The sequence below is a fragment of the Neovison vison genome, chromosome 14 (assembly GCF_020171115.1).
Source record: "Neovison vison isolate M4711 chromosome 14, ASM_NN_V1, whole genome shotgun sequence".
In the NCBI taxonomy this organism is placed as follows: Eukaryota; Metazoa; Chordata; class Mammalia; order Carnivora; family Mustelidae; genus Neogale; species Neogale vison.
This window is the reverse complement of record NC_058104.1, coordinates 8,930,391-8,946,230: the sequence shown is the minus strand read 5'-3', so window position 1 is coordinate 8,946,230 and position 15,840 is coordinate 8,930,391. Positions and strand designations below refer to the sequence as shown.

At 50.2% G+C, this 15,840-nt stretch overlaps 1 protein-coding gene across 1 annotated transcript; it reads right to left on the bottom strand.

Annotated features, from left to right (window-relative positions):
- On the bottom strand, nucleotides 1-14,258 carry LOC122895831 (NXPE family member 3-like). Its single transcript, XM_044233574.1, has 6 exons — nucleotides 14,025-14,258; nucleotides 11,699-11,813; nucleotides 8,313-9,037; nucleotides 3,805-3,878; nucleotides 3,486-3,698; nucleotides 1-1,502 (listed from the first exon to the last, which is right to left on the bottom strand). Exons 1-6 carry the CDS (start codon nucleotides 14,036-14,038, stop codon nucleotides 970-972), a joined length of 1,674 nt encoding a protein of 557 aa, XP_044089509.1. The 5' UTR covers nucleotides 14,039-14,258; the 3' UTR covers nucleotides 1-969.
- Nucleotides 14,259-15,840: the final 1,582 nt, after the last annotated feature.

The window sequence follows — 15,840 nt, the reverse complement described above, 5'->3', positions numbered from 1 at the left end:
AATATTTTATTGTGTATATATGTTACCAGACTCTTATATACAGACTTGGGTCCTTGTACCCAGCTACAATAGAAACCAAGGCTGGACCCCAAATTTAAAGGTACAGGCAAGGCTTTCTTGGGGCAGCAGCTACCGCTGAAGGGAGACACAGTCACGACTAAGGTGTCACATTGGCTCTCTCAATAACAGCCAGGGCAAGTTTTAAAGGGGCTGAGGTGGGAAAAAGGAATGATGCCCGGCAGGCAGGAGCGGGGACTCCCAGGAAAGTGGGCGGTATCTGCATCTGACACAACCTGCTCCTTCGTACCCTGGGCTTTCATTTGCATGTGGAGTCTCCACCTCTGGGCATGTTTTTAGCATTAAAATGAGGAGGACAGTCCATGAAAAGTCAATTTTGGCGACCATGTGTCTGGCATCATTTTGAAGTGGTCTGAGTTTGCTCCTTGGTTCGTGCACTGCAGGAAAGGGGTGAGAGTCCACAGGGAGGGCCTTGTTCCCAGGGTCCTTCTCCATCTCATCGAGGCCACATTTCCTTTATCCATTTAACCACTGGTGGACACTCAGGTTCCTTCTGTGTCTTGGCTGTTGTAAATAAAGCTGCCGACAGTGAAGGTGTGGGGGTACAGATACATTTCTGAGTTAGTGTTTCCCTTTCCTTCAGATAAATACCCAGAAGCGGAATTGCCAGGTCCTATCTGTAATCTCTTGTTTGACTGAAGTTTGACTTCGAAGGCTCGCTGACACTCTAAATGGAGACTCCGGCACATAAAATGACAATCCTCACAGGCACGGATGTGACAGATGTCGCTGGACCATTGCCAGGCTTCCCTCGCAATTCTTGCTGGCTGATATACGGCCTGGGCATGAGAAAAGTCAGCGAAGAGGTGAGGACGGCTGAAGGGAAGGACGTCCAGGCTTGATCATCCCATCAGCTTCTCTGTCCACCCAGCCCAGGACCCGCAGCAGCGCTCAAGTGGGGCAAACGAAGGACAGGAAGACGTTGACTTCATTGCGGACGATAAGCCGGCCTGGGTGGATCCTGTCGGGCAGGCCCAGACTGGAGGTCATCTCCCAGGCGTCCACAAAGGCCACACGGAGGTCCGCAAAGGCAGCTCGGAGGAGCCGGTTCACCTGGAGGGTGAACCAGTCACTGCCATACGCGGACTTGTAGCCGGTGTTGGCCAGCTTGATGACCACGAGAGTGTGGGGCTCCCGGGCCAGCAGCGCTGCCACCGCCGCCCTGATCCCTGCGAGGCGTTGCACAAAGACAGACGGGGGAAACGTGGTGAAGTGGGCGCCCAGGCCCAGCACCACCACGGTGTGGGGGCCCCCGGCCAGGCCCCCCAGTTCCCGCGCCACAGAGTGCAGGGAGGCCACCGGTGTGCGCAGGGAGCGCAGGGGCCAGCTGTGGGCCCGCCAGTGCAGCACAATGTCCCGAGTGGTCTCCACTGCCATCAGGGGCCCCGTGTGATACGTGGCATGTAGATCCACAGGCTTCAGAGCTGTGGGGAGGACAAGAGGAGGCTTAGGGGTTAATCTGGGCCTGTACTTCCTCATTTAAAAACACAAAAGGTCTAGCATCACTTTCCTCTTAGGACTCAAGTAGCTTCTGGCCTTATCAGCAGGTTGTGCTCTCCCTAATCTGTAAGATTGCCAGTGACCTCCCAGTTTCCAAGACCCCAGACCTCTTCTGGGTCCTGGGCCTCCCTGGCCCCCTGGAGCATTTTGTCTCGTCGATGTTCCTTTGGCTGCCCCCGCCTTTCTTAGCAGTGTGCGGTCACTCTCTGCAGTCTCCTGTCTGACCCAGCACTTCAACTCGGATTCACCCATCAGCTCCCTTCGGCCAGCCCTGGATGAAGCCTTATCCCAGGTGAGACAGTCAAGGCTGTCCGGTTTCTGTCCTTGTGCAACGGTGGCCAGCTGGGGGCCAGAGGCTTCTGACATCTGGTCTGTCCCCTCAACTGTGTGCCCTGATAGAGAGCCAGATGCACCTGCAGGGAAAGGCCCTCCTTTCTCTGCACACAGTCCCTGCCTGTTTGCCTCACCTTGTGCTTCAGGGCTCTGTGGGCACAGGGGCCCCTTTTTCTATCTCACAGGAAGGTGCCACATCGGCTAGCAGAGGATCTGGTTTTCCCCACTTTCTGACTCGAGCTTCTGTTCATCTCTAGAGACATCTCCTGCTTAAGAAAGTCACCTCCTCCACCTGCCATGTGCAGAATTGTCCCAAAGTGACCCGGGGGGCAGGGGTCACTTGACGTTGCTTACACATCAGATTAGTTGGAACTGGAGCTCTTGTTTTCCCCCAAAGGAAGGGGTTTCACCCAGGCTAATCTGCCTGGGAGGCAAGGGCCTTCGATTCCTGCAGCAGGAGGGTAGATGACATCCCACAGACCTTAAGGTCTCTAGGTGGGAGCAGTGGGTACTTTTAGGACTTCTGTAAGCAAACGGCGGCTCACATCCCTCTTGTGCCCTGTGGGCTCTGCACGCTTCTCTGGAGTGATGGCGGGACAGTGAGGGGAGGTAAGGTTTGGTGCTGACGTTCCTTCTTTCCTCGGCTGTCATGTTGCCCCCACTCCCCAGTCAAGCATCCTCGATAACCCATGTCACGTTACATGGTAGGATCTGTGCCCACAACGTGGAGGCTCTGATGGGACCCCGCTTGCACAACACTCGCCTCTTTTAACTTTTCTCCTCCAGGGAATAAACATGAAACTCTCTCTGAAGCTCAGACATCTCCATTCAGTTCCAATCCCGTGTTCAAAAGCTTCATGCACACCCTCCCCGGAAGACCCCTCCTCACCTGTTCAACCCAATGTGAAGAATATAAAATAAATACACCATCGCCTCCCACTGCTGCTTCTTGCTCCCACATCTAGTCAGGCCCGCCAGGATCTCCCATTCTGAGTCCGTTTCCGTTTACCCCTAGTTACCTGGGCACCTCCCCCCTCTCTAGAATCAATCAGTCAACAAGCTGTCGGTTCCTTCAGGATGGTGGTTCCTGGACTGCTGACCCGGCCTGCATACTGACCTCCCCTAACGAGGAACTGGTCTTTGGACTTTCCTTTTTCAATCCAATCAATCCAGCAAACTGAAAACTCTGCAAACATTCAGCGTCTCCCCAATGTCACAAGACAACTCCCTGGTTTCCCTCCAATATTTTTCTTAAATTGGAACTCGATTCCTTTAGTATCTACTGCCCGCCCCCCAGCAAATCCTCACTTCCGGCGAGGGTTATGGGGTTATGTACTCATCATTCTTCAAACCCATTCCCCCTCCTGTGAGAGCCTCCCATCATCAACCCAATTGTTGAGATTATGTGTAACTGGGCATCCTGTTCCCCATCCCTGTTTCTGCCCCAAACCCAGGCATCTGGTCCTTCCCCAGGGATCCTTCAGGTCCTTGTCCTGAAATCTTCTGTGCCTTCTCAAAGCCCTGGCTCTTCTCTCTTCCGAGGAGCGCCCCCCCCTTCCCTCACAGCCACTCACAGGGCACGGTGTCCCGCAGATACTCCCACCACTGCCGGAGCGTGGAGTCCCCCATCATGTGGACGATGCGGCCAGCCAGGCAGCCCAGGACGCTGGCAGCGGTAGAGAAGGAGCGGCCAGAGCAGGACAGGGAGTGCCACACAGCTCGGTGGTAGAAGCCAGAGGGCCTCGGGCCCGGGATCCCAGGGCGGCATGGTTGTTGAGGAGACACAACTGTAAATAATTATTTGTAAGCAAAGCAATCTGGGGGTGCAGAAGAGTCCAAAGCCACGGGCATGGAAGAAGTGCTGCCTTTTCTGCAAGCCCTGGTGTCACTTACCCAGACTCTTGTTGCTCTCCTTGGCCACCCAGATTGGAGAAATACCCTGAGGGAGGTCCTTGTCTGTCACATTCCTGAAGAGAAACCAATTGGCGAGAGGGGAGCCCTTAATGGGAATGTGTGATGGGAAGGAATCCTGGGCTGAAGTGACATGGGGCTTCTTGGACGAAAGGATGTCCTCAATGTCAAGGGCAACTGTCCAGTGTCAGGGCTTCTGGGAGACAGTGCGGGTCTGGGGCCAGGAGAGGATTGCTGGAGTTCAGGGATCCAGGGACCCGGGTTCTTTGCCTTGGGGATTCCGTCAGTGCCGAAAGCAGAGCTGTTTTACAATGTATCCAGGATTTCGGTTTTATTTAGGTATTGCGGAGGCCAACGGATCAGGAGATGATGCCATGAGAAAGATAAGGGATTACCCAGAGTTCCTGAGAGGCAGGGGCACACAGAGAAGCACCAGGGTCAGTCGGGGGCAGAGGGAGCAAGGGCAGAGGGCAAAACCTTTGTTGTGATTTTCATAGGAAGGAATAGGCAAGGAAGGGCAAGGAGCGGGGGTGGGGGGTGTTAGGATTGGATCCTTTGAGGAACGTCAGCAGGCTCTGGGCTATAGAGGGAGATTCTAATCATCAGTACCGGCCAGGGGTGTTGGCTAGGACTGTAAGAGCCCGAGAAAAGGAGGCAGGGGGCGGTGTGCACTTAGGAGTGGGTGATTGTGCTGAAGGCAGGTTGTTTGCTCTCTCCAGGAGCTAGCTAACCTGGGGAGTGGCCACCCCTCCTTGGTCCACAAGTCCCCAAGGTGTCAAAGCATCACAGAAGTACAGGAAATTAAAAGCATGATTCGGGGTGCCTGGGTGGCTCAATCCGTTAAGTATCCAACTCTTCAATCAGCTCAGGGCATGATCTCAAGGTCATGAGACTAAGCCCCGATTCGGGCTCTGCGCTGAGTGTGGTGGAGCCTGCTTAAGATTACAGCTCCCCCTCCACCAGGCACGGAGCTCTCTTAAAAACAACAACAAAGAACGACAACAACAAACAAACAAACAAAAACCCCATGATTCATAGGCTTGGAATGTTTTTTGCAAGAAGTGCTGACTCTCCTTGTGGTCTCACTGAGCCCCCTCCTGCTGGAGTCTCCCTGACCATCATCAAGCCAGCAGTTGCTCCCTGGTCCCTGGACCCCTCCAGGGACCTGTTGCAGGAGCCCCTTCTTCCCAGGCTCCGGCCAGAGCCCTTGGCTCCTCTTTCGAGATCACACTCCCTCCCTTGGTGGTCTCACTCAACCAAGATCTCCAGCCCAGTCTTCTCTGCCGAATTCCAGGTTTGTGAGTCTAGTCATTTGTTCAACATCCCCGCTTGGTGTCTAATACACACGACCAAACTCCCCCTCTCCAGCCCCCGACACCCCACCTGCCACTTTCTCACTCCAGCTGATGGCAACTGTCCTTCCACGTGAGCAGGCCCCAGACCCCACACTCACCTGTGATCTCTCACTTTTTGGCACATTCCTTGTTCTCTCAGGACATCCTATAGGTACTGCCTTCAGAGTATACCCAGAAATGAATCACTTTAGACACCTTGACTACCGCCACCTGAAGCAAAGGTCTCCCACCTTTCTCCCTTAACCTGCAATCCATCCTCAAAACAACGGTCTGAGAGACCCTTTAAAAATGTGATCGGGGTGCCTGTCTTCTGCTCAAAATCCTGCAAGTGACTCCCTTTTCACTTACACCCCAAATTACGTTGCCTACAGAGCCCTTCCTGGTCATGCCATGTCCTTCCCTTAATGCTACTGGTCTTCCCCTGCCACCTCCCTGTCCTCTGCCCCCTCTCAGTTATTGGACTTCCTTGCTGTTCCTTAGACACACCAGGCACACCACAGCATTTCCTCTGCCTCGAACCTCTTCTCTCGGGTATAGCCTGGGTCAACTCTCTCATCCCCTTCAAGTCTTGGCTCAGATGTCACCTTCTTAATGAAGTCTACCCTGACCCCCTATTTAACATTGCAACCATACTCCTAACCATGCAACCCACCATACTCCTAGTCCTCACCTCCTGTGTATTTTAATTTCCCCCAGCCTGTATCTCCTTCTTTAAAAAAAAAAAAAAGATTGTATTTATTTATTTGAGAGAGAAAGCATGAGAGGGGAGGCCAGAAGGAGAAGCAGCCTTCCCATGGAGCTGGGAGCCCGATGCGGGAATCAATTCCAGGACTGCAGGATCATGACCTGAGCTGAAGGCAGCTGTTTAACCAGCTAAGCCACCCTGGTGCTCCCGTATCTCCTTCCAACATTCTATACACTACTTAGGTCTTGCCATGTTCACTGTTTCTGGCCTTCCCTCCTGTCGTAAGGAAGCTTTACGGGAGCAGGGTACATGTGGTTGCCTTCCCAGGGCCTCCAGCAGGCCCATGCAGGCAGACATGCTCAGCTTGCATTTGCTGAATGAAGGAACGGACTGCCTGAAGGGCTGTGTCTGAGGAGGAGAGAGGAATTTGCTTCTGGGGAGAAAGGGATGAGAATATCCCTACAATCTAGAAAAATGCCTGTGGATGGCCTTCCTTGAATGTCAGGGCTCTAGCGCCCTCTAGAGGCAAAAGCTTCCGGAAGCGGTGAAGGATGGTCCCAAACTGGACCCAGGTGAGGTTGGCTGCCCTCCCAGCAGACCCCAAGGTTACACAAGTCTGGACAGTGGGCACCTTGGGGTGACCAGAGGGCCAAGGAAGGATCCCAGATGGCCAAGGTGTCAGTTTCTTTGCAGGACCTTAGGTGAGGGAGCTCTTGCCACCAGCCCAGCTGCAGGGGTCCTCAGATGGGATTAAAGTTGATGTAAAGAAAACACCTGACCTTGGGGCTGCAAATGCATGGCAACTACACATTTGCCACATGTGTACATGTGTGGTTATCTCTTTAACGCCCGTCTTCTATCAGCACACTGTGGCTCCCGCGGGACGGGGCCACTTCTGCCCTGCTCTCCCATCCCCAGGACCTCCAGGCCTTTGGACAATGTCCGACAGAGCAGGGGCCACTCGACAGCAGCAAAATACTTGGGACATGATTGTAAGAGCCATCAGAGCCGCTATATGCTGTCCCTGTTCTAAGCACTTTACACACATTCCTTTATTTGTTCTTTACCACAAGCCTCTGAGGGAAGTTCTATTATTATTCCCCTCTATGGATGAGAGAACAGAGAGGTAAAGTGACTTCCCAGAGATCACACAGATGGAAGCTGTCAAGTCGGAGCAGGTGGAGCCGGGATCAGAACCCACACACTCTCCCTCCAGAGACTCCTGGGCTGTACCCCGAGCGCCATCCCGCGATGGTTCCTGTAATTTCATCTTAGAATTACTTTTAATCGACCAATGCAGAAAGGGTGTGTGGTTCTCCTTTTCTGACCAAAGGGAGCATAAGAATTGGTCTGGAAAGACCAAGGTTTTTTGGCACTAAATTCTCATGCCAGAAAGTCAGTGTTAATGGGAATTCCCCAGTCTGAGCTCCTGAGCGCCTCTCAGAGACAAGCGTCTTGTGGGGCCAGCAGGCACCCTGGCAGCTCGGGCATCTCCAGCTTGGCTCACCTCCCCCCATCCTCATGGCAGCCCGTGAGAACTTCCGTGTTCCTTGGGACCACGGAACAGCACACATCCCAGCTGCCAGCCCTCACCGCAAACACCTCTGGCTCTTTTCTCCCCGCACTCAGTGAGGGTGTCCCTGCACCCCTGCCTTCTTCTGGGACCCTGTTTTTGCCTCCATTTCCTATTCTCCCTGCTGGAGACCAGATTCCCATGTCTCCTGCCTTAAAAAAAATGCCTCCCTCTTTCTTGGGGTCTCTCAAAATACCCCTCTCCTCCTTGGGATCTCTCTGTCCCCACCCACCACGCCTTAGATCTCAGGGACAGTAAGGCTCACAGTGAGCCACGTCTTCCCTCTCTCCCATTCTCTGTCCCCCCAGGGAGCCTTGCTCCCCCAAGACTGAGGACAGTTCTCAGCCCTTCCCAGCTTCCAGGCTGCAGGCTCTGCTCCCCTCTGACTCAGGGAGGTCACATCTACCCTCCATACTCCCTGACCACATATGCTGGTGATTTCAGCACCACTTCTCTCCTCCCAAGAGCCCTCAGAAGAGCAGCGAGTCCTGGAATGCTTTTCTTTTGCCAGAGGTCCCTGGTTCTCCTTGAAGCTTAGCTAAGTTGCCACCTGCCTGACCTACCAGGTGGGGTGCCCCTTGCCCGTGCCCTCACCCCACGCTGTGAATACTGCACTTAAGTACTCATCACACTGTGGGTTTTCAAAAGCCATGAGTCTCTTCACTGAAAATTTGGAGAGGGCAGGGATGCCAACCATTGCATGAAAGTAGCCAGAAGTTACTAGGAGACCTGGCCCACAGCAGGAAACATGTTTGATAGAAGGGAACAGATGAATAAAGGTAGCTTTATGAATAAAGGCAGCTGGGGCAGAAAAATCACAGGGACCAGGGTTTGGGGGGTGCGAGGCCGATATCCCAGACGATGCTGGGTTTCTTACCATGCCAGCAGGGCCTCCTCGTGTGGTGTGGTCACATTCCAATAATGTCCACTTGAATGGCCCACCAGCGAGTCGCAGGGCAGGGTGGGAGGCCGAGCACAGAACCAGAGCTCACCAGTGTCTTCATCCCTGTAGTGACAGGTGGATTCTTCTTCCCCAGTTAGTAGGGGATTCACATTGCAAGTCACAATTTCTTCATGTCCTGTGGGTCCTCGAAAATAGCCCGTGAAATCAACCGTGGCCCACTGGTCTCTCCAGATTCCCCGCAGGACCCCAACGGCCTCACTGGAGTGGATCAGCCGCACTTGCACCTGGACCTGTCCAGCCCAGAGTAGGGGGAAGGTCAACAGGTAGGTGCCGTTCTCCAGATCCCGGATATCCCCAGGGACTCCTGCCTTCAGGTAGGGACTCAGGAGCTGTGCCCGAAACAGATCCCCACCATGGGTCTTGGGCCTGCCCTGGTGGTCTCTGGCGACAAGAACGGCCTCCAGGTAGCCGCCCAGGGTGTAGCTGGCCTGGGAAGGTCCCCTCAGGTGGTAAGTGGAGGTCTGGGGACTGGTAGAGGACAAAAGGTTCCCTCCATCTCCTGGGGTAGGAGGCCAGTGCAGAAGATGGGTCAGGTCCGAGAGCTCCTGGAGGAAAGAGCCAGAAGACTTGCAGGCTGGGTGGGGCTGTGGGGGCAGAGGAACGGTGCCGTCACGCCAGGAAACTCTGATGTACAAGATCTGTGGGTAGAGAAAGAAGAACCTGTCAGTCGTTCATGTCTCTTCACCTTTCTTCTGGGAAGGCATGGTCAGCCCACCAGACCTAGTGCTCCCACCTGCCCTACCTCATGTTCCTTCTGAACCAAAGCTGGTGTCTCAGTCACCACCAAACACGTATGCAGATGCTAACTCATGTTTAAAACCATATGTCTGTGGGTTTTGCCATATTTCTCAAGGTTGGTCATTTACAGAACCCACACCTTACACAGCAGTTGGATATCAGGACCGTGGAACTTAAAGGAGAACAGGAAATTGAGATGTTTCAAACATACATGATCTGGGGAAGATGGACCCTTCCAGTAAGATCTGACAATGACGGTTTTGCTATTATGCATTTCCACATTTTTCAGAAGGAAGGGAATGTCCCACACCCTACTGTCTGGAAGAGGAAGAAACAGGCAGACGTGGTTTTTTCCCCCCTGCTAGAATATGCACAGGACAGTCACCCTCAGTGCGGGGAATGTCCCAGCAGAATTCAAGTTCATAGGTTGTGGACTTCAGACAACCAGTGCAGACCAGCCTCTGGTGAGGCCGAAACCAAGAAGCTTTTGTCTTCTCTGCCTACTGACTTGCCTTCAGCTACCTCTGAAACCCAGCTTTGTTCTTTGCCAAAACCAGAGATTGAATTGTATTAGGCTCTGGGAATATTGTTTCTTGGGCTCACAGCTCAGAGGGATGGGATTTTGCTATCATTTTCTAACTTTGGTGGTTGCGGGTCTGGCGCAGTGATAGTTTGGGAGTCCCGTTGGCCCTGAAGGCCCTTCTTCCTTGTTCTCTGTATTCCTTCATTCTAAACTCTCAAGGCATGTGTCTGTGAGACAGGTCTAGACTCAGGGAGGGTGTTTGTGACAGACACTGTTGGTTGCCTATCCAATACCCCATTTTTGTTTGGGACATAATACAGCCAAATGAGCTATGTTATTATCATGTGGGGTATTATTACTGGCTTGAGCTGGTCCCAACAGTCACATTCCACACTTCCCCTTCTTTTTAAAATGCAATGCAAGCTTTTTTTTTTTTTTAAGATTTTATTTGAGAGAGAGAGTTAGAGAGAACAGGAGTGGAGAGAAGCAGGCTCCCCATTGAGAAAGGAACCCAATGTGGGGCTTGACCCCCAGACTCCTGGGATCATGACCCAAGCCGAAGGCAGATGCTTAAGTGTCTGAGCCATCCGGGCACCCCTACACTTCTCCAGTGTTCTTGAGAGTTTCTCAGTTCTGGCTAATAAGATACAAGCAGAGGTCTGAGGAGAAGTATCTGAGACAGCTGTCACGCAACAACAAAGCTGAGGTCACCCCTATTTTATTTCCACCTGTGATGGGGATTCAGTCTCTGGAGGTGTGTTGGCCATCTTGCAATATGCTCAGCGGGGAGCCTGCTTCTCCCTCTCCTTCTGCCTACCACTCTGCCTACTTGTGCTCTTTATCTCTCTGTTGAATAAATAATAAAAATCTTCAAAAAAAAAAAAAAAAGAAGAGATTCTCAGTTTCACCAGAACTAGTCATACCAACAACATAAACTCATCCCAGGTTAAATGACAAAGACTTTGAACCAATGCCCAGAAAAAGGAGCTGTGGAAGCAACTCAGTTTGAAGACAACTGTTATCTAGCATAACATAAATGATTTGTGGGTCCCCTGGGTGGCTCAGTCGGTTAAGCACCTGCCTTCACCTCAGGGCATGAACCCAGGGTTCTGGGATCAAGCCCTGCATCGGGTTCCCTGCTCAGCGGGGAGCCTGCTTCTCCCTCTCCCTCCGCCTGCCGCCCTGTCTACTTGTGCTCTCTGTGTCAAATAAAGAAATAAAAATCTTTAAATAAATAAACAAATAAATACACAGATAAACAATTTGTTCTTTGTAAATACATAGATGTCTATCTTTAAGGTTTCTTTTACTTTTTCTTCTATTTATTCCCAATAAAGCTTCTTTTTGAAGAATTCAACTATTTTTCAGCAGAACCAAGAGGAAAAGAAAACTTCTACATATGCACAGAGGTAGAGAGGGAGAGCAAGGTATCCTCAGAGACAAGGTATGGAGCCTATCTCAGTTTGAAGAACTAGAAAGGAGTCAGGTGGGCTGGAGCAGAAATACAGCACCTTGAGAAAGGAGAAAGCACGGAGAGCTCAAGTTTCCACCCTCCCCTCAGACAAACTGCTTTTTGGGCTAATGTTTTGGACTCCATTACAGCTACCCTTCCCTGATATAATATGCTCATTGTTTTTCTTTTCTTTTAAAAAAAATACACACACACACACACACACACATATATTAGATTTTATTTATTTACTTGACAGAGAGAAAGATCGCAAGTAGGCAGAGAAGCAGGCAGAGAGAAAGCGGGAAGCAGGCTCCCCGCTGAGCAAAGAGCCCGATGTGGGGCTTGATCCCAGGACCCCGAGATCATGACCCGAGCCGAAGGCAGAGGCTTAACCCACTGAGCCACCCAGGCGCCCTGCTCATTGTTTTTCTAAGAGCTTGTCCCTCTTTGCCACTTCTGTTTCTGGATTAGAAAGAGGAAAAAAGGAACGAAAAAATGGAAAGCTTCCCTCAGCCTCCTTCTCCTAGATGGAAAGCAACGGTTCAAGCTTTAGGGACAGAGACAAATGGAAGGAAATATACTTACACAAATTGCAACAACTGATCCCACAATCATGGTCATGTGCCACTTGAACTGTCTGATGAACAGGTCTGTGGGAACCTGGAATGGTTTACTAGTCATCTGGTACGTGATCAAGAGCCTAGGTAGATAAGAGTGGAAAATCAGAAGGAGTGTCATTATGGTCATGGCGAAGTAAGAGTTTCCTACGATCTCTCCTACAAAGAAGACCAATAATGACAATGACTGTGGATGAGAAGGCTTCTGCCCACGTTCAGGTGTCCAATGGAGAAGTTCCAACAAGTCCCTTGGACCAACTATGATCCAGCAATTCTATTTATGTCCACAAAAAAACCACATCGGAATGTTCATAGCAGCCTTATTCATCATAGTCCCAAATTGAAAAAGAATACAGAAATATCCACCAGTGGAAGATTAGATAAGCACCTTTTGATATGTTCCTACAACTGAATAATAACTAGCAAGAAAAAGAAAACATGATGAAAGAAAATATGGATTAAAGGATATCACATTTCAAAAGCAAGGGGAAAAAACCTATCTAATTATTTATAAAATATATACATATTATATAAGCATAGATATGTAAACATACATATATATCTGTATGATAGTAATAGGATATGAAGAATATAGAAGGGCACACAGTAGATAATAATATTGATCATATGTAGGACAGAAACAGGGAGACAGGGTGTTCATTTAGGAAGAAGAGATAGGGAGAGAGAAAAGAATCTATGACTTAAAATGTGCGCACGCACACACACACGCACACACACAAAGGATGTGTAATATGATCCCATTCATGTAAAACTATACACACGTATGCCTGAATGCATAAAGAAGTTCTTGAAAGGATGGTTACCAAATAATTAGTTATGCCAAGGTAATGAGATTTCAGGTGTCTTTTATTTTCTCCTTTATATTTCCATGTGTTGTTCAAATTCAAGTAAAAAGCATGTGTTATTTATATGATCACTTTTTTTTTTTTTCCAAGAGAAAGCACTGGGGGAGGGACAGAAGGAGAGGGGAAAAACAGAATCTCAAGCAGGCTCGCCCAGCCCGGGGCAGGGCTCAATCTCAGGACTCTGAAATCATGACCTGAGCTGACGTCCAGTGTTGGATGTTCAACGGACTGAGCTACCCAGGTGCTCCTCTACGATCACTGTTTAATTGTGGAAATAAAAAGCGTACTTTTGGGGAGGAATTCTCTTCCTCCTCTGCTAAATCCCAAGAAAAGACAGGATTAAGTGAGGGCAAAGACAGGCATAGCCCTAAGTACTGCCTCGGTTACATGTTAACGTAGAAGACCAAGGACTTGAGTCAGGAGCTAAAGAAGGACCTAGTGGCCCAGGAGCAAAGCCAAGGGAGGGCTCAGAAGACTACTTCTATAGGGCACATAGGCGGTCTACAGCCGGAGGGAGTTACCTCCACTAGAAACCTGGCCTGGAGCTTGAGAACTAGGCCTTCCACTGTCCAGCATGAATCCTGGGAATGGCAAAGAGTTCATTCTGCCAGACGCAGTGGCCACCTGGCTGTTGGGTAGGATGGGGGACCATAAAGCTGAGGATAAACCGAGACTCCTCTTGGCCTTCTGCATTCATTTCTTATTCATTCATTCATTCATTCATTCATTCATTCATAATACATAGATACATACACAGGGCTTTAACACACCACCCTGAGATCAAGACCTGAGCTGAAATCAAGAGGTACATGCTTAACTGACTGACCCACTCAGGCACCCCAACCATCTGCATTAATTTCTGTCTGTTCTCTAATCCAGAAGAGCAAAAAGGCCTGGGCCAAAGCAATAAAGCCAGTAAGTGGTGTTACCAATACCATTATAATTTTCTATATTATGGTCTCCAACAGAGCCTATGTGGAGACCAAGTAAATATACAACATGCAAATGCAATTAAAATCATGAGGTCCCGGGGTGCCTGGGTGGCTCAGTGGGTTGGGCCTCTGCCTTTAGCTCGGGTCATGATCTCAGGGTCCTGGGATCAAGCCCCGCATCGGGCTCCTCTGCTCAGCGGGGAGACTGCTTTCCCCTCTCTCTCTGCCTACCTCTCTGCCTACTTGTGATCTCTCTCTCTGTCAAATAAATAAGTAAATAAATAAAATCTTTAAAAAAAATTACGAGGTCCCAGAAGTGCCTGACTAGCTCGGTCAGTTGAGCACCCCACTCTTGATTTTGGCCCAGGTCATGATCTCAGGGTCGTGAGATAGAGCCCCACCTCAGGCTCTGTGCTGAGCTTGGGATTCTCTCTCTCTCCCTCTCCCTCTGGATTCCCCTTTGAAATGCGAGGACTTAGCCCCAAGTTTTACTCACCTACTCACCTCCATCAAGCACCTAGAAACTCCAGCCCTGCTTTCCTGCACCCATAACACCGGACAGACTTCCTTCAAAATCCAAGAACTGGGCGCCTGGGTGGCTCAGTCGGTCAGGTGTCTGCCTTTGGCTCAGGTCATGATCCCGTGGTCTGGCATCGAGGCCCCCGTCAGGCTGCCTGCTCGTCAGGGGAGTCTGTTCTCTCTCTCCCTCTGCTCCTCCCCACCTTGTGCGTGCTCTCTCTTTCAAATAAATAAAATCTTTTTAAAAATTGAAAAAAATATAAGATCTGCTGGCACTGCTGTAATAAATGCAGTCATCCTACGCTGTCGGGCATCTGCTTCCAAATTATTACCACATCATGTTTATTCAACATCTTATCAAAGCTAAGGCAAATACTAATAGGAGAATTTCACTTGAGATGGAGCCAGGTATCTCTTTCCCAGCTTCATAAAGCAACTGCTGCCTCACCTTTGATTCCTCCCCTTCCAGCTCCTCCTTTAAGAAGGAGCTATGTCCTCCTCCGCACTTACTTGTTGGGGCTGTTGAAAGACCTAGGAATCCAGACCACCCTCCCTTAGAAATTCCAGACATTCTACCCCTCAGTTGCTCCTTTTCACTCCTGGGACTAGGTTGTAGGCTCCATGTTTTCCCCAACACAGCTCTGGGACCTAGGCAGACACGTTCAGCGAGGGCAGACCAAGAGGAGGAATCAATCTTCCTAATTATAAATGTTGCCCAGGGATGAGTCAAGTTGATGTCATATTTCAGTCCCCAAAGGGGTGCCAGCAAAGTCATGTCAGAGAAGCTTGTTCAGCTAGTGGATGAGTAAGTCACTACTGTACCTAGACTTGAACATACTTTGGAAATTTGGGTGGCAATCAGCAGGCATGGTTCCCAGCCAGCACTGTATTCAGGACCACCTACATGATTGCCACACATCAGGCAACGGTCGATAGGAGCAAAAAGGGAAATAAGATGGTCCCCTGCCACCCAAAGCCACCTCCCTTTCGCCTTTCACCCAGTTCATGAATGAGAATGAGCTTGCAGGGAAACCATGAGGTAGGTTACAGAACCACAGGGTCGGCTGTGGGTGTGTAGCACCACACTCCAAGATGGCTTAGACATTATCCTTGTCTTTGTACAGTTGGATGCTGGCTACTGACTTTCAAGGGTGGACATCTGGTATCCTATCCTACAGACACTCCAATCTTCTAGAAATAAAAGGTCCATCTCACCACCACCCCCAACCATGAACCTGCTTCGAGTTCTCCACAGGGTTGCCAGTGCTAACTGCCATCTCTGAGGTCTCTTTCTCCACTAGCTTTCTCAAGTTTCCCAGCAGTATTGAAATGTTGACTACTTTCTCCATCCTGAAGCCTTACCAGAGTCTCCTGTCTTCTTGACCACTTGGCGTTGCCTCACATCCCCCTTCTGTGTCCATTACCCAATGTTCTAGTTCAATATATCACTTTCTCAAAACCAGGCACCATATCTTGTGTATTCTTTGTATTCCACAAAACATTAAAGACAGTAATTTTCCCAGTTCATGATTTGGGCAAATCATGCTTGACAAGTAGCCCAAATTCCCTGTTCCCTCAACCTGAGTCTGCCCATGTGTCTACCTCCTTTGCTCACATTTCCTTTCTGAAGCATAAGCCCGCTTACCTCATCTCAGGATACCTCCCAGTGCTTCTTACTCTTTCTTTCCTTCCTCTACAAAGTCCCCAAAGTCTTGTTTCCTCTCTTCATAGCAACTCACAGGGTAACGTCATGCTAGTGCTTCAAATATTTCCAAAGTACAGCATCTCCAAAC

Bases quoted from the DNA above. Each gene is read 5' to 3' on its own strand.
- LOC122895831 (XM_044233574.1), bottom strand. The intron at 9,038-11,698 runs GTAAGTATATTT...CTCTACCCACAG, and splicing joins GATCAGTTGTTGCAATTTGT to ATCTTGTACATCAGAGTTTC. The intron at 3,699-3,804 runs GTAAGTGACACC...AATTATTTACAG, and splicing joins GGAGAGCAACAAGAGTCTGG to TTGTGTCTCCTCAACAACCA.